The following is a 24193-nucleotide window of genomic DNA, read 5'->3' as shown; positions in this document are numbered from 1 at the left end:
TCAACAGTGATTCTCTTTATTCACTGTTTACTCTTCTTCAGCCACCTGTTAGAATTCTGCTGTAAGTGATTTGAGCAGCTATAAAACCATCTGATGACTTCCATACACAACGGAATGCACTTCCCCTCACCATGTATCCCATGCTCTGCTGCCCCTCTGCATGCTCAAGTTGGGTGTCAACAGGTAGAGCATTATATCCCTTTAGTGAATGGAGTGACAAGTATTAGTCATGTCTGGTTTGAAAGTTGTAATTCTCTGACCACTGTGTTTGAGGGAGAAGCTAATCAAGTACCATCTGTGCCTGGTTATTTTTATAGACCCTAAGGACCCTGTCCAAAGAACTCCATGAGGGTGGCAGCCAAGTCACTTGGCTGTAACTCTGAGGAGAAAGGGTGCAGGCTGTATTAGGGTGGGGATCCATGACAGAAATGCATTTTGAGGAAGTTCCTCTTTTTCAAACTTCCATGTGATTGGTTCAAGTGTAATTTCTCCCTGTGAAATTCTTCAATCCTGCATAGTATTGCTACAGACTCCAACTATCCTAATATCCCCCAAGGACACCGTTTACAAATTTCTGTGTGCTTGTTCCTTCTTTTTTTAACTATACCTGTTGAATTATTATGGGTTTCAAATCTGTGTAAATGTATTTCTTGTTCATACATCACGGGACACGGAGCCTTCATTACTTAGTGGGTTAGCTAGTCACCTGTGGTGATTGGACACTGGTTGACCCTAATTAAGGAGAGTTCCTCCTCTATATAACCCCTCCCTTATGGGGGTTACCTCAGTTTTTTTGACAGTGTCTAAGGTGGTTGGTCACGTAAAACATGTGCAAAGAAGAGAGCTCTGCTTGATGATCCCTGCAGGGGTCTAGGAGCTATACAAAACTGATCCATATCTTGGGCAGATATTTGACACCCAAGAAGGTATGGTACCCGGGCCTCGTGGTCAGAAGAAATTAGGTTTTGCCTGTAATGTCTCTCTTTGGAGGACTGGGAGAACCAGACTTTTTTGTACTATACAACAGTGGCACGAAAGTTTCTGGCAGAGTCTTTTACAGGTCCAGGTAAGAGGATCCTGTAAGAGGAACCCATAATCTCTGAAGGTTTGCACAACACTGCCCGCCATGATGAGTGAGGGCTGGAATCTGTCTGTTTTCAGCAGTTCCTGCAGCGAGGACAGGTAAGTGAAGATAATTCTATATATATTACATATTATGGATTTCTTCTAAGAGTAGTTGCATGTCTTACCTGGTTTCCACCACTAGAGGGAGTAAGAGGCAAATCTGGTGTATAGGATACACTCTTAGTGAAGTTGGTTTATCAAGCTGCTCACCTCCTCCACTGCAGGCTCTACCACATCTGCATACTAAAGGGGTCCCACGTAGTTACACGGTCCCAGAAAAGCCAGACAGCGCCTGTGAGGGGTCCTCTTCTCCCTCCCTGATTCCCGGCCGCTGCCATGAAAGTCCTGCATGCACACGTACAGCAGGGGGTGCGCTTTGTGGCTAGCTCGTGGTAAGGAAGGGGGGCGTAGTTGTGGTGCCATGCACAGGTGTCAGGCAGCAAGTTTGAAAAGCCCAGAGCGTCAGAGCCCCTGTAAGCAGAGGACACAGAGCTGTGGGTTGTAAGCATCTAAAGTGATTGAATCCAGGCAAACATAAGATGCCTACTCGGCATCAGGTTGTGTGGTATTAGCATATATTTTTATTGTGAGACTATAGCACAACAGTGATTGCATATGTACTAGTATCTCTGATTTCAGCTTAGGACTATGTCTCCTCGTAAGAGAACTTCAAAGGGGGTTAATAAAGGCACCAAGGCATCACCGCTTATGTCTAGGGGTTCTAAAAATGCCTGTAGGTTACCACCCCCCCCTGCAATACTGGAGCCAGACTCACAGGATGAGTCAGTGCCCCTGTCAGGTTTTGCAGCCTCTCCTAATATAGCAGTCCCTGTATATTTCACAGAAGACTCATTAAAGATTGCTTTGAAGGGTTTGGAAGGGAGAATAACTAGCCTTGTCACAGCTTCCTTAAAAGATACCAGTAAAAGGGGTAGACCTCCTTCTGTGCTAGCTTCTCTCTCAGATGATTCTTCTGATAATGAGGAAAGATCCCTATCTGGGTATAGGGACCAAGAGCATTCGAATGAAGCAAAGGAAGAGGAGAAGTCCCCTTCTACCTCTCAGGCTCTCAGGAAGAAGGTTCAGTACTATACTGAATTGGTGCATGCCACGTTCAGATTGCTCTCTGCTGAGGCTGCCTCAACCTCTGTTTCCTCCCTAGGGGCCTGAAAATCCCCTCAGGCTGCATATACCTTTCCAATTCATCCTTTGATGGATGAATTGTTGCATGAGGACTGGGGGCATCCCGATAAACTTATCTCCCTTCCTAAAAGGTTATCTCTGCTTTATCCCCTGGAAGAAGGGTTCACTAAGAAATGGGGGGTTCCAGCCATTGATGCGGCCATTTCTTGTGTGAATAAGTGCCTGAACTGCCCTCTGGACAATGCTCAGGGACTCAAAGATCCAACTAATAAGAAGCTGGAGATTTTACTGAAATCTACCTTTTCAATGACTGGCGCTGTCGTCCACCCTACAGTCGCAGCAGTTGGCATGTGCCAGTTCCTCAAGGAGTAAGTTAAGCAGATGCTTAGCCTCCTTTCCAGTGAGGAAGGGGATAATTACGGAGACTTGCCTAAGTTTCTGTGTTTTACAATTCTACATCCTTTTTAACAGATCCACAGTCAGCAGAAAAAGAATCATTACACACTCTGGATGTTGTAAAAGCAGTCAGTATCTATCTGCAGACGACCGCTCAGATACGAAAAACTGATTGTTTATTTATTCTGCCGGAAGGCCACAAGAAGGGCTAGGCAGCGTCAAAGTCCACTATTTCTAGATGGATTCGACAAGTAATTTTTCAGGTTTATGGTTTAAAGGGGAAGACCGACCCCTCCTTTTCAACTTAAAACACACTCTACTAGGGCTGTTAGAGCCTCTTGGGTGGTGCATCACCAGGCCTCCTTGGCCCAGATCTGCAATGCCAAGGTCTTCCGCCTACACATTCACTAGATTTTATCAGGTGGATGTAAGAGGGCAAGAGGATGCCAGTTTCGGGCGCAGTGTACTGCAGGCTGCAGTTTAGTTCCTCTAGTCCATCTGCGGTCTATGTTTTGATCAGATTTGGGATGACGCCCTCGAAGCAGCAGATGACGGAGAGCCGTGTCTCCTCGTACTGCTAGACCTAAGTGCAGCGTTTGATACAGTAGATCACAATACTCTACTCGTCCGCCTCACAGAAGTAGCCGGAGTCCAAGACATAGATCTCCAATGGTTCGTGTCCTTCCTAGGAAATCGGTCACAGACAGTGAAACTAGGAAAATTCCTCTCCGAAACTCGGGCAGTCACCTGCGGAGTCCCTCAAGGCTCTCCGTTGTCACCGATTCTCTTCAACATTTACATTCGCCCACTCCTTCAAATCATCAGATGCTCAGATCTCTGCTTCCACTCTTACGCTGACGACACGCAACTTTATTTCCGGATCAATGGAAAAAAAGATCACCAACAACAACTTGAAAACTGCCTCAAATCAATAGAGGACTGGATGACCACCAACTCCCTCCAGCTGAACCAATCAAAGACAGAGCTTCTTATCTTACACCCAAATCATAATCCCGCAACCAAAACCTCCTGGTCTCCACCAACCGTCTTTGGGCAGACTATCTCCCCAAAGACCAAAGCGAAGAGTCTCGGGGTTATTTTAGATGCATAAATTTCAATGGATGCGCAAATAGGATCTGTAGTCAGTCGATCTCACCATCTGCTACGCATGCTTCGCAGACTCATCCCTTTTATCCCAAAGAATGACAAAGCAGTGGTAGTTGGAACAATCATTAATTCACGACTAGACTACGCAAACTCGCTTTACATAGGATTACCACAATATCAACTTGCGCGATTACAACTGATCCAAAACATGGCGGCAAGGCTGATAACAGGAAAAAAACCCTGGGAATCCATTTCTCCTTCACTGAGGAGCTTACATTGGCTAACCGTAAAAAATCGGATCACGTTCAAGACCCTTTGCCTCACCCACAAATGCGTGCATAGAGAAGCTCCGCAATACCTAATGGAGAAAATAAATCATTACACACCAAACCGCAGTCTTCGATCAGCCAACAAAAACCTCCTCCTCGTGCCCAAAGCCCGGTATAAATCAAGGGTGATCGGAGATTCGCTGTCCAAGGGCCTCGGCTATGGAATGCTCTACCAATCAACATCCGCCTGGAAGAAAATCACCTGGCTTTTAGGAAAAAACTCAAGACCTTCCTCTTTTAGCAGATGATCAAAGCTCGCCACAGCGCCTAGAGGCGATTCAGTTCGCATTGTGCGCTATATAAGTATTTCATTCATTCATTCATTCATCAGTGTCTCCCTCCTCTCATTTGGGCATTGCTTTGGGACATCCCACTAAGTAATGAAGGCTCTGTGTCCCATGATGTATGAACAAGAAAATAGGATTTTTTAATACAACTTACCTGTAAAATTATTTTCTTGGAAAATGTATCATGGGACACAGAGCTTCCACCCCTCTACGGGTTTTATGCGGAGACTTATTGCTTTGCTACAAAACTGAGGTGCTCCCCATAAGGGAGGGGTTATACAGAGGAGGAACTCTCCTTAATTAGGATCAACCAGTGTCCAATCACCACAGGTTACTATCTAAACCACTAAGTAAAGAAGTCTCTGTGTCCCGTGATGTATTTCCCAAGAAAAGGATTTTACAAGTAAGCTGTATTAAAAAATCCTATTTTTTAAGTTGAAAAAATAAATATACAGTTTTTCCCATGTTCAGACAGTTTTTCAGGAAGCGTTGTTTCTGGTTATGTTATGAAATTAGTAGATCTGTAGCATGAATTCATGGAGAGGTCTAATGTTTTGATTCACTCAAATGTTTCAGAGAAAGGGCTTAGGTGAAGAAAGGGTCAATGGACAACCTGGATGGGTTCCATTACCTGAGGAAGAGAATCTGCTATGCACTCAGTAGTCTCAACTATACCTGTAGGGTGGTAAAACATATGTTACTACTGTAGCACTCTGTTTCCTTTAGCTAGTACAGAAGCTGCCATGCACATGCACAGTCCCATGCACACCATCAATATTGGCTCTGTTTAGGTGATGTCTTTTTACTATTTATTGCTGAAGAAATTGAACAGTAGAGAGGTTTAGGATCACAGGATACTCCAAAACAATAATAGCAATCAATGGGAAGACAAGCTTCATAGTAGAAAATCCTTACAGGAGCAGGCACACGCTACAGTCCCAAATCAGGTCTTACTCATGATGTCCCAGGAGCTGTCTGCCACCCAGCATCCACAGTTAGATTTTCAGTAAGGGAGGTAAAAGTTCCTTCTCCAAACCAGAACTTCAGGGCAGTGCCCTCCAGCAATAATTCATCAGCCCAGCTCCAGCAGAGGCCCAGACTGCAACTTCTTGTCTCAGTAATTTTCTTCCAGTAGCAGAAAACCCAGGAGAAAATGGAACCCTCTCTGGAGAGGAAAGAACACTCTGGAAAGGCCTCCCAAACACTTATAACTTCCCCACCAACCTTTTAGGTTGCCTTCTTTCAGGGATTGGCTGGGGCATAATACATTTTCATACTGGTAATTTGATTCTGCCTGTCCTATGGGGAGGGAAAAAAACATATTGAGAGTATGGGACTTTGTGGGTGCTTGTTACAATAAAATTAATATATCACAACAAAGTATAAGAAAAAAAAATGATTTTATTACAAAAACATGAAAAACTAACAAAGACAATAATCACATATAAAAAAACAGGGGTCGTTTTCTCTATGCAATATATCCACATATATGTTAAATTTTCCAAGCATGTATTCTACATGTTTCGCCTCGCGGCCTCCTTGTGTGGACATTTTTCTCTAATAAGTTTCTCTGGGGTGCAATGTTCAACTATTGTGGTAAGGAGTGGGAGGGATTTGTAGCAGCGGTACAGCAAGCAAGATCCCAAGATGGGGCTTCAGAGGAAGATGCCAGCAAGTTTTTTCTTGGACTTCAGACACTAGTTGAAAAAAAAAAGTCCTAAGTAATATTTTGGGAAATACATTAATGACAAAGTAATGCCATGGGGGCTTCGGATACAAATATTCCCCAATATTAGAAAGGTAGAACTGTGTGTGAAGGAAGCATGGGAGTCTAATCTAGATCTGTTTCATCAAGCTGATGCTAATTCTATGCAGTCAATATGAATCAGATATTGACGAAATATACAAAGAGACACAAGCTTGGCAAGAAAATAACTGTAATGTGACCTCTTTTGAAGGATGTCAAGACAGTGACAAAAAATTAAAAGAACATCTACTAAATATGCCATGGACCTGATTAAAACCAAAGAAAGCTATTTTTTTAGGGATAAAAGAGTGTATGATAATGATCAAGCATACAAATGGTCACACAAAGGGACACAACATAGGAGAGGCTTTCATAACCCTGTTAGAGTTGAATCTGACTCTTCCTCCTTCTCCTCAGCATCATATGCCCCCCTAGGCCCGCATTCAGGTGGAGTAGGAGATACTTCAAAGAAGAGAAAAAATTAGGGTGATAGTAGCATACAGGAACAATCGAAAACACACTTCCCGCAAAAAACAATCGCAACGATCACAGAATCGCACAATGGTCACACCCAATACGGGTAATGTATTGAATAATACTATAATGTCACTTTCTTCACCCACAGACAGTGTTAGTTCTATATTGATGCCAGCTGGCCCATTGACACAACAGACAGCTGACCTTGGTATCCAAGGACAAGGTATTAAATCTGATATCCGTACGGCACCTATGTTCAACACTGGAATCTCTCAATCAGTTGCCAAAGTAGAAGGTCCCAACCCTCATGCCCACGGGGGTCAGGAAAAGTATGACATACTGAATCTATCCTGCTTGCTATCAGGGGATGAGTTCACAGTGCTGCGGCGGGGCCTGACCTTCTGTCCCGATCAGGAGGTGGATGGATTCAAACTAGTCAAACATTTGCACCTTTTCGCCAGATGTCTAATGTTCAAAATCCTTTATAATAAAGAACAGAAGGACAGTGAAACTCCCACTTATGACAATTCAGTATTAAAAGATGAAAACTTTGAAGAACTTAGAGCCCTTCAGGACCTAATGGAATTGTGGGACAAAGGTAACCCTGAAGAGGAGGGATGGACTTTTAAAGCATCAGGGCCCATCCCTGTTGTGTCCATCCACCCTAAATCTTTTATACCCATTTTTGCTCCACCCAAAATTTCCGAACCCAAATCACGATCATTCCCTGTATTACTGGGAAATCCCAATAGCTGGGCATTAGTTTTACAAGTAGCAAAATAAATAGTCTACAAACTGGAAATCAGGTCCTCAGCCAAATCTTCCACCAAACTCAAAACGGGCACCCAATTCCCTAAGAAACAATGACAAGGTTGTTGTGAAACCCTCAGACAAGGGAGAGAATATTGTCATTATGAACATAGAAGGCTATAAGAAAATGTGTTATGATATCAACTGCAATAGAGAATGGTACTGTACCAACATCATTCGTGACACAGAGTATTAAACATTATAAAAACATCCTTAATCAAGTTCATAATGTAGGCAGCATTGACACAAACACATTGAAATTTCTAGATGTCACTAATCCCCACACTCCAACATTTTACACACTACCCAAGGTGCATAAAGGAGTTTTGGCCCCACCGGGACATCCAATAATTTCTAGCTGTGATTCTCTGACTGAGAACACCAGCAGAATTATAGACAAGTATTTGTATCCACATGTTAGGAGTTTGTCTTTGCATGTTAAAGATACAATTGAATTGCTTAAAATAATTATCGGAGTACAGGTACCGGAAGGAGCCTGGCTTGTTGCCATTGACATTGAGGCACTATATAATTCTATCCCTCACATTACAGCCAGGAAAATATCCCCTTCCTGGACACAGAAATCTTCACTAATGAGGAAAGAAACCTATGCTCGACTCGATATAGAAAGCCAACATTGGCAATACATTTTTACATGCTACTAGTTCACATCTGAGGAAGTTAATCAGGAGTATTCCATATAGCCAATACCTCAGATTGAAACGTAATTGTACTCTAGAGGTATATTTTAAAAGAGAGGCGGATCTGCTATTTGAACGCTTAATTACGAGAGGCTAAAGTAAGACATGCCTAAAGAAAGCCTATAAGAAAGTAAAATTGCAAGACAAAAATGCACTGATTTACAAACTAAGAAAGAAACAAAAGCAGCGTCAACTAGGATAGTGACTAGATACAATAAACAGCATGACAAGGTCCGGAAGATCTACAGGAAATTCTGGTATCTTCTTGTAGCACTATCCTTGAAAAAGCTGCTGGTTAGATTTGGGCTTACCGTTACCTTCTGTTTTCCTCGTTTCACGTCTAGGGGTGTCCCATGGTAGATGGCCCAGTAACTCGAAAGACTGACAACAGATCCACTTGAATGGATTTTATTTGTAGAACATAGACAACAAACAGTCTCTTAAAATAGGATCAGAGGGTTGGAAAGGAAGTTCAGGTACTCTTATGCCGCATACACACGATTGGACTATCCAGTGGACTTAGTCCGGCAGACAAACCTCCGGACTTTGAAGTGGAGGTCCGCCAGACTTCAAAATGAGCGGACCTGCCCACAAACGACCAGACTTTTTTGGCAGACTAGGTGTGGCGGACAAACCGCCGGACTATGGGCGGACTTTGAAATGAACGGACTTGCCCACACACTGAGGAAAGTCTGTTCATTTTGAATGCGGCTCCAGGTAGATGGGACAAGCGAAGGAGGTCAATCTCGCCGCCTTCATCGGCGAGATTGACACCTCGCCAGCCCCGTCACCTGGTATGGATTTAAAGGGGAAGCCCTACGTGGAAAAAACAGCGTGGGGGTCCCCCCCAAGGTCCATATCAGACCCTTATCCGAGCACGCAGCCCGGCTAGTCAGGAAAGGGGGAGGGGATGAGCGAGCGCTCCCCCTCCTGAGCCGTACCAGGCCGCGTGCCCTCAACATGGGGGGGTGCTTTGGGGAAGGGGGGCCCTGCGTCGAGAAGAAGAGAAGGCGGCAGCGGTGATGACAGAAGACCGGGCCACCGCTAGTAAAAGAGCTGGAAGAAGGAAGCATAGGCCCGGCAAGAAGAACCGAAGAGGGGGACAAGACCCCCGAAGTCGGAAGAAGAGGCGGCGGCACCAGAAGACCAGGCCACCGCTAGTAAAAGAGCTGGTAGAAGAAAGCGGAGCCCCGGCAAAAAGAACCGAAGAGGGGGACAAGACCCCTGAAGTCGTAAGAAGACCCCCGGGCGGTGACGAAGAAGAATGCCAGGCTCCTCTGGTAGTAAAAGAACTAGCAGAAGATAGCAGAGGAGTCTGGCAAGAAGACCTCCCAAGACAGAAGAAGACCCCGGAGCTGTGCAATAAATTATTTTAAAACCTTGTGCTGTGTTTTATTTACATTTTTTTCCCCAGGTGAATGGGTATGGGTACATTGTACCCCATACTCATTCACATAGGGTGGGGGGCCGGTATCTGGGGCCCCCTTATTAAAGGGGGCTCCCGGATTCCGATAAGCCCCCTGCCCGCAGACCCTGACAACCAACGGCCAGGGTTGTCGGGAAGAGGCCCTAGTCCTCATCAACATGCTTTGGGGTGTTGAAACTCCCATTAGTAGACACATGGGACTATATCATAATCACAGCTTAACAATGATTGTTTTTTTTTGTTTTGGAACATATCCCCTCACCTGACAGGGGTGGGGAAATTGATAAGCAACTATTAGAGCTTGAAGTGAAATGGATGTATCTTGTACAGGCAACCAGAATGCCAGGCCTGAATGAGGGCGTCAGTTACAAACCTTTTTATATAGTCCCATTTGGTCCATTCACGGGGACTCCACTTATCCAGACCCCAGTGCTGTGGGTTTGGATTCTGTTCCTAATGCCCCTGCCGCCACACCACTTATTTCCTTGATGCTGTGCTGTTGTGTCGGGGCCAATCTTTAGCCACTATTGGGGCTCTCTTTCTCTAATGAACACCTTTTCTTGGAATCTTTTCTCAGGATTGAGAAATATGTGTCACTAACTAAAAAATTTAATTTGGTCACAATAAATAATATATGTATATATTGTACTGTAATTGCAATGTTTACCTCATTATATTGTATAAGGGTGCATCCATTTGGAGGGCAGGATTCTTGCATCATTCTATGAGAATGATAAGCAATTCATGATCACACAGTAAATATACTTCATTATTTTCTATTTATTTTAATACCATTATTCGTCCACAGAGCACTCATTTGGACAACCGGGACTTTCATCCATCTTTCTGCCTATATATCTCCACACGGATGCCCAGGGGCTCACAGCAGCATGGTCCCCATCCCTCAATGGGGGCCATGTTGAGCTCTCGTGGAGACAGGGGCATTCTCTGTGGGTCCAGGCATTCGGTGGAGCTGTCTTGGGGGTATGCCCCTCCCTGTCTTGCCACGTGCTTTGCATGGGCGCCTTGGTGTCAGGTATGGCGGTGTCACAGCACTCGACACACCCATGTGGGTGGATCATGAGCAGGGTTTCTGCCTCCCTGGTATCCTGTGCACAGTGTGGGCTTGCAATGGGACGGGGGAGCAAGAACCTCTAATAGGCTTCAAAATAGGGCAGGGGCAGATCCAGGGGGGCAGCGGGGCAATTGCACCCCCCAAGAAAATAATGAGCGGGTGAGCCGGCGCGGCCGTCGGGTGACTGAACAGGCCAGTGGGTGAGCGAGCGTATGGGCAATCATGCCGGCGGGCAGGCAGGTGTTGTCAGGAAGCTGCTGCTCATCTGAATATATGTGACTGAAGGGACGTTGCGTCACGGCCATCTTGGTACTCCCGCACTCGTCGACAGTAAGCCTAGTGTTATAAGTCGGAAAACGGACATCTTTATACACCCACCAGAGTATTGCTTTTCCCAGGTATTTTTAAAAGTAAATTCAACTTATATTTCACTAAATAAACTGAGTTTACTGTTAAAAATAACTGTGAAAAGCAAGACTCCTGTGGGTGTATAAAGATGTCCGCTTGCTGACTTCTAACTCTAGGCTTACTGCAGACAAGTGGGGGTGTACCAAGATGGCTTCAATGCAACATCACTTTGTGACAATCTGCATATTGTGGCAGGTGACGTTAGCAAGTGACAATTCACATCTGATGGCAGGGGATGTGGCAAGTGACATGGCAAGTGACAATCTGCATTTGGTGGCAGCCAATGATGGCAAGTGACATGCTGCATCTAGTGGCAGGCGATGGTAGAAAGTGACACACTTCATCTGGTGGCAGGAGACATGGCAAGTGACATGCTGCATCTGGTGGCAAGCAACGTAGCAAGTGACACACTGCATCTGGTGGCAGGCAGCGTAGCAAGTGACACGCTGCATCTGGTGGCAGGCAACGTAGCAAGTGGCATGCTGCATCTGGTGGCAGGCAACGTAGCAAGTAACACGCTGCATCTGGTGGCAGGCGACGTGGCAAGTAACAAGCTGCATCTGGTGCCAGGCGACGTGGCAAGTGACACGCTGCTTTTGGTGGCAGGCAACGTAGCAAGTGACACGCTGCATCTGGTGGCAGGCGACGTGAAAAGTGACATGCTCAGGGCTCCCACTGATTCTACATTATGGTGAGCTGAACTATTTAATTTTATATTACAATGTAATAATAGAAATAATGCGCTTCAATCATCCTGACACTATATTAATCATGGTGCTGTGATGATTGAAGCGCTAACACCAGCTATTGCCCCAACAAATCGCTGCAAAATTTTCTGGCAGTGCCCCACCCGAGACTAGGCTCTGGATCCACCCCTGAAATAGGGTGGGCTTGGGTCGCAGAGAATGGGCCCTGATCCCACCCAATTGTGTGATGATATCAAATACATTTTCACTATTTTCACACTAACCTTCCTCCCCACCAATCAGGTGGCAGACCCGTTTCCTGATTGGCCAAAGTTCCAGGCCACCCTATTGAATGCCTGGCACTTAGGAAGAGGAGCGGAGAAGACACACTGGAGGAGCTGCTGCATTAAGGGGAGTGGGTTCATGCAGATGAGTGTGCAGGGGGTGTGCTGCCAGAGCCGTGTGTGTGGAGGTGGGTTCGGTGCTGCCAGAGCCATGCTTGTGTGGGAGGGGCTGCTATAGCTGCGCGGAGGAGTGCTGCCGCCAGAGACATGCGGGGGTTGGGTGCTGCCAGAGCCAAGAGTGGGGGGTCGGTGGGCACAGTGGCTGCATCTAATGGGCACGGGTGGCTGCATATGATGGTTACAAATGGCTACATATGATGGGCACAAGTGGCTGCATATGATGGGCACAAGTGGCTGCATTTGATGGGCACAAGTGGCTGCATTTGATGGGTACAAGTGGCTGCATTTTATGGGCACAAGTGGCTGCATACAATGGGCCCAAATGGCTGAATTTGCTCACACGTGGCTGCATATGATGGGCACAAGTGGCTGCATGTGATGGGTGCAGTGGCTGCATATGATGGGCACACGTGGCTGCATATGATGGGCACAATGGCTGCATATGATGGGCTCAGTGGCTGTGTTTGATGGGCACAGTGGCTGCATTTGATGGGCACAGTGAGGCTGCAATTGATGGGGGGGTTTCAGTATTTTTCAGTTTGTTTGCACAGCTGCCACTGCTCAGGAGTCTTTATTATATGGATCCAACAGTGTATACAGGCAAGCATTTTTTCCTATAACGTTTATGGTAGGACAGTTTAAATTGGTCTCCCTTTTTTGGAAGTTATATTTGGATTATATTCTATACCCCTGCAGGACTGTAGGCTTGGAACTTCAGCTTTGAATATAGCCATACATTTGAGCTGCATTGTGTTGGACACTTTAGGCCCCCAGTCACTCATTTAATAGAAACTCTCTATATAAGCATACTTTTTACTTTTTATCTATTTATGAGATGTCCAAATAATTTGATCTAATTAAGTTTTTCGAATGATATGCATTGCCATTGACATTTCATATTAATATGTTTGAATCGTTTATAGGTAACAATAGATTTCACTACAGCCCCTAAACCAATCAATGGTACTCCTCTCTGTGGGTGATTCAGCTTCAGTCTCTTTTTGTGAGGGCCCTGGTTCCCAATTATTTGCTCTGATATTATTTATCACAGACTGGTTTCTGAATCTCCTAAGCATTGGAGCCAGAGCCTACTGGTTGAGAATTTTCTGCCACCCCTCTTGGATGCACCCATGTATGTATATATGTACTTGGTTCAATGTATTTTATGTATTTCTTCAAGTCTGAGATTTGTATACTTAATATACATATATATATATATATATATATATATATATATATATATATATATATATATATACGGTATATAAAATCTACTTATTAGAGAAAAAATGTCCATGCAAGTTCCTGAAGAAGCCTTTTAGGTGAAACATGTGGAATTCATGTGTGGAAAATTGAATATACATAGAGAAAACGACCCCTGTTTTTTTCTATGTGATTATTGTCTTTGTCTGTTTTACATATTTTTGTAATAAAATCATGTATTTTTCTCATACTTCATTGTGATATATTAACTGTATTGTAACCAGCACCCACAAAGTCCCATACTCCCAATATGTTTTTTTCCCTGCTCTATGGGCAGAGAGAGTCAAATTACCAGTATGAATATTTATCATGCTCGAGCCAATCCCTGGAAGAAGGCAACCTAAATGGTTGGTGCGGAGGTGATAAGTGTTTGGGAGACCTTTCCAGAGTGTTCTTTTCTCTCCAAAGAGGGTTCCAGTTCTCCTGGGTTTTCTGCTACTGGAAGATAATTACTGAGACAATAAGTTACAGTCTGGACCTCAGTTGGGAACTGGGCTGAGGGCCCGGAGGAGCTTGGAGGGCACTGCCCTGAAGTTCTGGTTTGGAGAAGGATCTTTTACCTCCCTTACTGAAAATCTAACCGTGGATGCTGGGTGGCAGGCAGTTCCTGGGACATCAGGAGTAAGACCTGATTTGGGACTGTAGCGCGTGCCTGCTCCTGTAAGGATTTTCTACTACAAAGCTTATCCTCCCATTGATTTCTATTATTGTTTTGGAGTATCCTGTGACCCTAAACCCCTCTCCTGTTCTATTTCTTCAGCAATAAATAGTAAAAAGACATCACCTAAACAGAACCAATATTGATGGTGTGTATGAGACTGTGCATGGCGGCTTCTGTACTAGCTAGGGGGAACAGAGTGCTTTTTCTATGTGATTATTGTCTGTCTGTTTTTCATGTTTTTGTAATAAGATCATGTATTTTGTTTATACTTCGCTGTGATATATTAATTTTATTGTAACAAGCATCCACAAAGTTCTATACTCCCAATATGGCTTTTTTCCCTGCTCTTTTTCAAAGAGATGATGGTACCAAGTTAACATATCTGTGCTTTGATCATTTTAAACCATCAGTCTCCCTGCTCTATGGTCTGGAAACTTCATCCAGAAGCAGAAAAATAAAAAAAACCCAGCTAGAAAACCCTGACCAGACAAAAACAATCAATTACTGCTCCACTAAGTAAAGTAATGGCAAAAACTAAATTTAGCCTAGCGGCCTAACTAGATGAGGGCTCTACATTACAAAGGCCTATATGTTGTATGGTCTATTTCAAGGAAAAGCCACATGGCTAAATTCCTTTGGGCATAATTGAAGAAAGAAAGTGTAATCTTTGTGGACTATGAATAGTGTATGGTAACTGAGACATTGTTGGTCTCAGCGCGAGGTGAGTGCCGGCTGCAATACTGGCCTCTAACGAAGGCTTTATTTGCTTCCCACAAAGTGGAAGCCTTAAACACTGACCCTTAATTTAATTGAAAGAATTCCACGAAAGAGTTAAAAAGCCTATCAAAGATTTCTTAATGTTTTAGTAGTGACTCATTTAGCCTGACACAGTGGTCTGCGAGTGCACGTAGGTCTGCGAAAGCATGTAGGTCTTTGAGTGGTCTGCGAATGCACGTAGGTCTGAGAGTGGTCTGTGAGTGCACATAGGTCTGCGAGTGCATGTAGGTCTGCGAGTGGTCTGCGAGTGCACTTAGGTCTGCAAGTGCACGTAGATCTGCGAGTGCATGTAGGTCTGCAAGTGGTCTGTGAGTGCATGTAGGTCTGCGAGTGGTTTGCCAGTGCACGTAGGTCTGCGAATGGTCTGCGAATGCAAGTTGGTCTGCGAATGCAAGTAGGTCTGCGAATGCACGTAGGTCTGCGAATGCACGTAGGTCTGCGAGTGCACGTAGGTCTGCGAGTACCTGTATATTGTCTTGTTGAGTACCTGTGTATTGTCTTGAGTATTAGTGTCAGGAAGCTAGTTGTTGGGTAATTTGGACAGGGTATAATCTCCAATCCTCATTAAATCTAATAGGTACAATGTCCGATGGATGTGGAGAGGTGACTTGTTGTACATCTTTTTGTTTACAAAAGGTATAATGGAATGAACTTGCACATAGCATTACAGATTATAAATAGCGAAGTCAAAAGGTTGCACTCAAAGTTACAATCTTAATCAAAAGTAAGGTAAGGAGAACAAAATAGGAGGGACAGGAGAAGTTAGGTAGGGTTCCAATATGACGATTTTTTGTTGAAGATGTGCATGTTATCATGGAGCAGGTGATAGATTCTTTCAGTGAGTTTGATGGTTTCCATTCTGGAAATAACCTAAGACCAAATGAGGTCTTTTGATTTCCAATTTAATGCAATCATCCAGTGTCTGGCACTGAATAAAGAGTGTATTAATCTAATACAAGGTTTTGGTGTATTTGGAATGGATGTAAAGATTAGACATATTGTAGGTGTAATGTCGATTGCTTTGCCTGAAATTTCATTAATAATGTTATTAGCAGCTTGCCAAACTGGTTTAATGAATTTGCAGTGCCAAAAAATGTGTAACAAAGTTCCAGGTTCGGAACAGCCTCTAAAACAATTGGGGGAGGCTGTAGGTTAGAAATTATTTATTTTTTTGGGGATGAGATACCACCTGGTCAAAAGTTTTATAGTAGTTTCTCTAATTGACAGCGTGGTTACTCTTGCGGAGGTTATCTGACATGATGTCCAAACATTGGGTTGTGAAGGTGCAGTCAAGGTCGGATTCCCATTGAAGCATAGGTCCTGATTTCTCTGGGATGGAGGCACAGTTTATATGACCATACAACAAAGAGATTACACCTTTATTACATGGGGAGTTAATACAGATTTGTTCAAAAACAGTGTATGGGGATTGTAGTGAGAGGGAATAATGATCTTCAAATAAACTTCTAATTTGATTGTATCTAGAGAGTTCGGAAAGGTGGGAGTCCATATTGATTTTGAAAGTAATTGAACGAAAGAAATTTCAAATTTTTGGTGAGGGATCTAAGGGAAGTTAAGTTGTTATTAATCCACCATAGATAACAGTTGTAAACATTGTAAGCCTGTGAGAGTTTGGAGTCGCCTAAGAATGAGGCCAGCAGTGGGGTTTCTGAGGCTAATTTGAAAGTATCTTTGTTTAAACCAAAGTTGAAGGGAGTGTGCAACTATAACATTACGCTTAATTAGTTTACAGTGTGAATTTATGTCAGCCCAGAGGAGGCCGGGGAGAAAAAATGGGAAAATCGAAGAGTATTCAAAGGATAACCATGTTATAGCATCAATTTGTGCGGACCACTGAGCAAGCTGTGAGAATATGGCCGCTAAAATGTACTGCCAAATGTTAGGTAATCCTAAGCTGCCTTTAGACTTGTTGTACATCTTGCGGCATGTATGCGTTCCTTGACCATCCGATCAAGGGTGAATACTGCTGTGCAAAATGTAAGTGCATTGTTTCCCTGGAAGCCCAGGTTCTGAATCTGGAGAAGCAACTGTCAGCATTGAGAGGACCCTCGACACTAAAGGAGAGCCAGAAACATACACGGCAGGTGCCGGCAGGTGCCAGAAGGGGCCAGCACAGGGGCGGGTGAAGATAAAGAGGTGCAGGCACTAGCAAAGAGTAGATGGGTGACAGTCAGGAAGGGTAGAGGGGGAAGTACCAGGGAGGCCTATCCAGGGCTGGAGCATCCCAATAAGTACGCTCCATTGAGTGACATTGGTGAAACCAGTCAGGGACCAACACTGCTGGAGTTGAGTGATTCTCCTAGCTGCCGTGGGAAGAACTCCTCCAGTGAGAGTGGGGGCAAGCGAAGGGAAAGGAAAGCAGGTGGTGGTAGGGGACTCAATTCTTAGAAGGACAGAGAGGCCAATCTGTAACAAAGACCTGAAGTGCCGAACAGTATTTTGTCTACCGGGCACTCGTGTTTGGCACATCACAGATCTGGTGGACAGATTACTGGGAGGGGCTGGGAAAGACCCAGCTGTCATGGTGCACGTTGGCATCAAGGACATAGTCAGAGGCAGATGGAGTGTCCTAAAGAACGATTTTAAGGACTTGGGAGCTAAATTGAGGAAAAGGACCTCCAAGGTAGTATTCTCAGGTATACTACCATTACATTGAGCCACAACAGAAAGACAGAGGGAGATTAGGGAAGTAAACAAGTGGCTGAAGAGCTGATGTAGTAAGGAGGGGTTTAGGTTCCTAGAGGACTGGGATGACTTCTTCGTCAATAACCGGTACTATAGAAGGGACGGACTGCACCTAAATGAAGAGGATGCAGATCAGATGGGAATGAAGATGGCCAAAATGTTAGGTTTTTAAACTAGGCGACGGAGGGAGGGTACAGAGATAGAGATAGTCAGCATGGAACATATTCCAGAGGTTAGTATTGGGGGCATTAGTGGTAGGTTGACCAAAGCATATAAACCCAAGGTAAATATAGTAGCAAGTCCTAGTTGCAATCTCGGAATACCCAATAAGAGGATAATATGTGACCGGTCTAAACTACATGGCATGTTCACCAATGCCAGGAGCCTGGCAGACAAGATGGGTGAACTAGAGATACTATTGTACGAGGAGGATTTGTATTTTGTGGGAATTTCAGAGACCTGGTTCAACAGCTCTCATAATTGTCTGGCAAACATTCAAGGATATACCCTTTATCGCAAAGATAGAGAGGGTAAAAAGGGGGGGGGGGAGGTATGCCCATATATCAAGAATAATGTACAAGTGAATGTGAGAGATGGCATCACTAAGGGAGCAAGGGAGGAGGTGGAATCTTATGGGTAGAGCCCAAAAGAATGAAGCTAAGGGGAAAATAATACTGGGAGTATGCTATAGACCCCTTAACCCCTTAACCTAAGGGAGGAAGGGGAGAACAACCTTTTATCACAATTTGGATTAGCAGCAAGGATGGGAAGTGTTATCATAATGGGGGATTTTAGTTATCCAGACATAGATTGGACAGACGGAACCACACAAAGGCTCGCCAGTTCCTAAATGTCTTGTAGGACAATTTTATGGGTCAGATGGTAGATGCACCAACTAGAAATAAAGCGTTACTGGATCTACTGATTACCAACAATACATACCTGATCATGAATGTGGAAATACAGGGCAATTTAGGGAACAGCGACCAAAGGTCAATTGGCTTCCGTATAAATCACACAAATAGGAAACTTAAGGGGAATGCGAAGACACTGAATTTCAAAAGAGCCAACTACGAACCTTACTAGAAGGCATAAATTGGGATAAAATCTTAGGAACAAAGAATGTGGAGGAGAGATGGGTTTGCTTTAAGAGCATATTAAATAAGGGCATTAGCCAATGCATCCTATTGGGTAATAAATTTAAAACAGCGAACAAAAGTCCTGGATAGCTAAACTCCAATGTAAAAATGCATATAAAAGCAAAGGAGAAGGCCTTCAAAAAATACAAGAGTGAGGAAGAAACATAGCAGAGGAGAACAAAAAAAAATAGTATGTAAACAGTAAACAAGGGAAGACAGACCATATTGGCCCCATAAAGAATGAGGAAGGACATCTGGTTACAAATGATGGGGAGATGGCGAAGGTATTGAATTTATTCTTCTCTTCAGTCCTCACGAGAGAATCGGGGGGCTTCAGTAACCAAAACTGCAGTGTTTATCCTCATGACACATAACAGGAAGCACCTCCATGGTTAACAGAGGACAGAATTAAAATTAGACTTGGGAAACTTAACATTAATAAATCACCGGGACCAGATGGCTTGCACCCGAGGGTATTTGGGGAACTCGGTCAAGTAATTGCCAGACCATTGTTCCTAATTTTTACTGACAGTCTACTGACTGGAATGGTACCAGCCAATTGGAGAAAAGTCAATGTAGCACCAATATTTAAACAGGGCCAAAAATACATCCCTGGGAATTATAGACAAGTTAGCCTAACATCAATAGTATGTAAACTCTTGGAGGGGATGATAAGGGACTATATACAAGATTTTAGTAATGAGAACAGTATTAGCTTAGATTAGATTAGATTAGTATTAGCAGTAATCAGCATGGATTCATGAAGAACATGTACTTATTGGACTAAGTCATCAAACTTTGTTTTAAGATGGTCAGTATGTTTTCCTATGAGAGCAATCTCCCCCCTTGGCTCTATGGAAATGGTACACGTGGTATTCTGCATCAGAATGTAAGTCTGTCATTTAGTATAGAGGTAGTGAGATAAGGTGCTGGCAGCTTCAAATCAGAAGGCGATAATATGTTAGCATCCTCACCTACTGTATATCAGATGTTGGCTTTGGGGGATCTGCCGCAGGTTTCTGTGTGAGGGAAGGAGGAGATGATGGCCCCAGGAGAAAGCACACTATAGTCACATTCTGCTTTTATTGTGATGGCAATGTGGCAGGCTATCGCCTGCTGATTTTTCCCATGAGGATGGCAGGGTGACTGTTGAGTTTAGTCCAGGTTCCTCCAGCCTCATCGTGGCAAGTAGCAGCTGAGCCGAGGGCTCCCAAGTGTTTGCCATGTTAGCCTCTGTGCATGCACCCCCCCACCCCCCAATTTTATGCTTGTCCAGGTAAGTGTTCAGTATTATAGTTTTGACTGTCCCTTGCTTACCAGCATAATAAAGAATACATCAAGCAAAAAAGGTTGATGGAATGATCCATGTTCTCGAATCCGTCAGCTCCATAACAGCTTTATGATTTTATTTAGTCCATCACGTGCTACATAGGAGATTTAAAAAAAAAAAAATGATGTGATGTTTTTTGTCATTCTAAAGCTACATGTTATTCTCTTTGCTTTTTCATGTTTTAACAGACAAATTTTACTAATACAACTCAAGTTACATCACTAGTGCAGGACTGCATTCCAACAGTTTTTCTTAGAGAAAATAGTAACACTGGACTGGTATATGAAATTCCTGGAAAAGTGGATGCAATGATGTACCAAAATCTTTTTCTCAAATTAGACAAGAATCTACATGCCCTACACATTTCTGGGTATGGAATCACTAACACAACCATGGAGCAGGTAAAATATAACTTTATTAATACAAATGTGCTATATTCTTTATATTAAGTTTCTATATTAGTCCTGTATTGTACATAGATTAACCCCTTCAGTCCTGGAAGAATTTATTCACTTCCGGACCAGGCCATTTTTTGCTATACACAATTGTACGGTCATGCGATGCTGTACCCAAACAAAATTGGTTTCCTTTTTTCCCACAAATAGAGCCTTCTTTTGGTGGTATTTGATGACCTCTGTGTTTTTCTATTTTTTGTGCTATAAACCAAAAAAAATAAATGTTTTACTTTCTGCTATAAAACATTTCCACAAAAAAAGTAAGAAAAAACGAACGTATTTATCAGTTTAGGCCAAAATGTACTCTGCTACATATTTTTGGTAAAAAAAAAAAAAAATATGCAAAAGTTATCGCATTTAGAAAAAAGGGGATAGATTTGTGGCATTTTTATAATTTTTTTATTTTTACTCATAATGGCAGCGATCAGTGATTTTTTAGCAGGACTGCGACATTGTGGTGGACAGATCGGACACCTAACTGTCATTTTTGACACTTTTTGGGAACCAGTGACATTATTTCAGTAATCAGTGCTAAAAATATGCACTGTTATTGTACTAATAACTGACAGGGAAGGGATTGACATCAGGGGCGATCAAGGGGTTAAATGTGTTCACTGTGTGTTCTAACTGTATGGGGGGATGTGTCACTGGGGAAACACACAGATCCATCTTCCTGCATAGCAGAAAGACAGGATCTGTGGGATCTCCCCTGTCAGAATGGAGATCTGCCTTGTTTACACAGGCAGATCCCCATTCTGTCACTGCGGGCAATGATCGTAGGAGGCTGGCTGACATAGAGTCTGCCGGGCCCGCTGATTGACTCCCCAGCAGGCCAATGGAAGCGTGCACGCCCACAAAAGCGAGTTCCCGCACCGACATACAGCTATGGCGATTTGCGGGAACAAGCCACCTTGCCCCTGAAGTAATATAGTTGAATAGATAGGTTGAAAAAAGTCCAGTTCAACCAATAAAAGGAAAAAAAAACCCTTCACAATCCTATATATACACAATCCTATACCCACAGTTGATCCAGATGAAGGCAAAAACTGTACCTGTACTTAGCTGGACAGGACTAACTCTTGAGGATGTCCATTCCACATTTTCACAGCTCCACTGTAAAGAAATCTGTAAAGATTAAATCTCTAGAACCAGAAAACCCTTTTTGCTATCATACTTAAGTGACCCCTCCCCCTCACAATTTATTAAAAATAACATTTAGAAAAAGGTTAATTTTCATTTTGAATTCCTGAGATAGATTGCAAATTGAATAGATACAAAAGTTTATGAATTTGGCATCTCTATATAAACTCATAGGACTTTCTGACTCTATTCCAGGAGTCTTTGCAGAGTTTATGGCACACTTGTAATGTTTAATTGTTTACTAAATCGATGACCCAACAAATAATGTGACTGTTTACTAAAAAATATCAAACATATAATTTTGTCCTGCTGGGTACATTTGTTCATTGGAATTCAATAATAAATCTATATGCAATTAAAATCAAATCAATATTTATTGCTTTGGCAGTTTTACACAATTCTTTATCAATATTTTGAAAAGACCTGTCTTATAGAACTCTCTCACAAGGGCATTAAGATAAGGTCCGCCTATCAGCTTTTCAGGTGGACCTTACTAAAAGTTCTATGTAGCCCTATGGAGAGGTAGATGTAAACAGACTCGTTACATAGTTACACATAGTTACATAGTTAGCCAGGTTGAAAAAAGACACAAGTCCATCCAGTTCAACCTTTAAAAACAAATAAATAAAATAAAAAATAATTGTACAATCCAATATACCCAATTTTATGCCCACAATTGATCCAGAGGAAAACAAAAAAAAAAACCAGCAGAGCATGCTTCAATTCGCTACAGCAGGAGGAAAAAATTCCTTCCTGATCCCCCAAAAGGCAATCCGATTTTCCCTGGATCAACTTTACCTATAAATGTTAGTACCCAGTTATATTATGTATATTCAGGAAAGTATCCAGGCCTTTCTTAAAGCAATCTACTGAGCTGGCCAGAACCACCTCTGGCGGGAGTCTATTCCACATTTTCACAGCTCTTACTGTGAAGAAACCTTACCGTATTTGAAGATGAAATCTCGTGTCTGCTTACACCCACCTACTCCGGGTCTGTTAAGGTTCAGAAAAAAAAAAACGGAGAAAGACTGCATCCTTTCCTGTTTTTGCAGAACAGATTAGAGGTAACCTGTAGTAAACGGACAGCAGAGTCCATTTACACCCGGTGCCCATAGAGCGGACAGAGGAGCTCAACTCCAATCAGCAGGGGAACTGCTCACAGATAAGATTTAAGAAGTATGGTAATAGAACAACATAGTTGGGGACAAGAACTCTCTGGTGTCATTGCTGAGTAGTACCCTATGTAAAACTGTGAGATATGAGGTTGGTCTTCTAAAGGACCTAATGCACCCCATAATTGTGGGATGAGACTTTTGAGTTTGGGAACTGTGGGAAAGTGTAAGGAGGAAGGTACCTGATAGGTAAGACACACCAGCTCCCCAAAAAGCATATGAAGATGAAGTTGTTGTAATATTTTTTATTTTTTTCACTTAAACCATAATATCTTTGTATTTTTTTACGATGAAGTGTCTACTAACCTGCTCAGCAATTATTTTATTCAATAATTCAATCTTGTACCTTTTTCACCCTTTTCCAATTCATTTTTCTTGATGTACTGTATATACCTGTACCACCAATTTGTACCAAATGAAAAAAATAAATAAAAAAAAGCGGAGGTCCGCCCACCACTGCAAAAATTAAAAGCCAACAGCTGCACATACTGCAGCTGCTGACTTTTAATAATTGGACACTTACCCGCCCTTGAGATCAGTGATCTGTTTCCATCAGCTGTCGGGTGCATATCGCCTCCATCGCGAGTAAGGGAAACCGGCAGTGAAGCCATACAGCTTCACTTTAGGAACACTACCACACATGCGCGAGGCTATGCTCCTCTCTCCTCCTGGCCCGGTGGCTGGGGAAGGAGGAGGAGGAGCCTGTCGGTTACGTCAATACCCACAGCAGAGGTTCCGGGAAGTGGGAACAAGATATCTGTGACAGACAGGCATCCTGTCCCCCCCTCCCCACCGAAAGGTGCCAAATGTGGTACCGGAGCGGGGAGGAGTACAACTAGCGGAAGTTCCACTTTTGGGTGGAACTCCGCTTTAAAGTGACATTAAATCTTAGTTATTATATGAACAAAAGCTACTGTATGCTGAATATAGTAATAAACTACTTCCAAATACAATATTTGAGTCTTTATATGTGCTGATCATGTGACATTTATTCCCTTACTCTGCACCCACACATGCAATCAGTGGGTGGAGTAGTCAGTAAGCCTCTGGGTCATTCTCCACACATAACAGCTGGAAGTTTTTTGTGTTTCCCCTTGGCCACCAGACATGCATTGTCGCTGCTGCGGTCATGTGGTTCTGCCCTGCAAGAACGTGGTAACATGTGGGCAGGCTTTCCAGGCAGGGTGTACATGTGTCAGTTAAACAATTGTAGCTGCCCCTCAAGTAGATAGTAAAAGTCAAGTGAGGTGGATACAAAAGGAAGAATGAGGAAGTCAAGGGCTTAAAAGGAAAAAAAAGGGCTTATGGCGGAGCATGCACATTGCAAGTGTTAAAGTGATATTAAATGGGTTTTCTTTGCTTTTTTGCT

General features: G+C 43.3%; 1 protein-coding gene across 1 annotated transcript in view; it reads left to right on the top strand.

Annotated features, from left to right (window-relative positions):
- Nucleotides 1-2337: 2337 nt before the first annotated feature.
- Nucleotides 2338-24193, top strand: part of LOC143998049 (glucosylceramide transporter ABCA12-like) — a 73735-nt gene continuing 51879 nt past the window's right edge. Inside the window, exons 1-3 of the mRNA XM_077493824.1 lie at nt 2338-2636; nt 2740-2746; nt 20246-20458. Coding sequence (XP_077349950.1) covers nt 2338-2636; nt 2740-2746; nt 20246-20458 — 519 coding nt within the window. The remainder of the gene's footprint in view (nt 2637-2739; nt 2747-20245; nt 20459-24193) is intronic.

The sequence above is a fragment of the Lithobates pipiens genome, unplaced genomic scaffold (genome assembly GCF_037356315.1).
Source record: "Lithobates pipiens isolate NorthernLeopardFrog02 unplaced genomic scaffold, aLitPip1_a1.2 Scaffold_19, whole genome shotgun sequence".
Lineage (NCBI taxonomy): Eukaryota > Metazoa > Chordata > Amphibia > Anura > Ranidae > Lithobates > Lithobates pipiens.
This window is presented reverse-complemented; position numbering and strand designations above follow the sequence as displayed.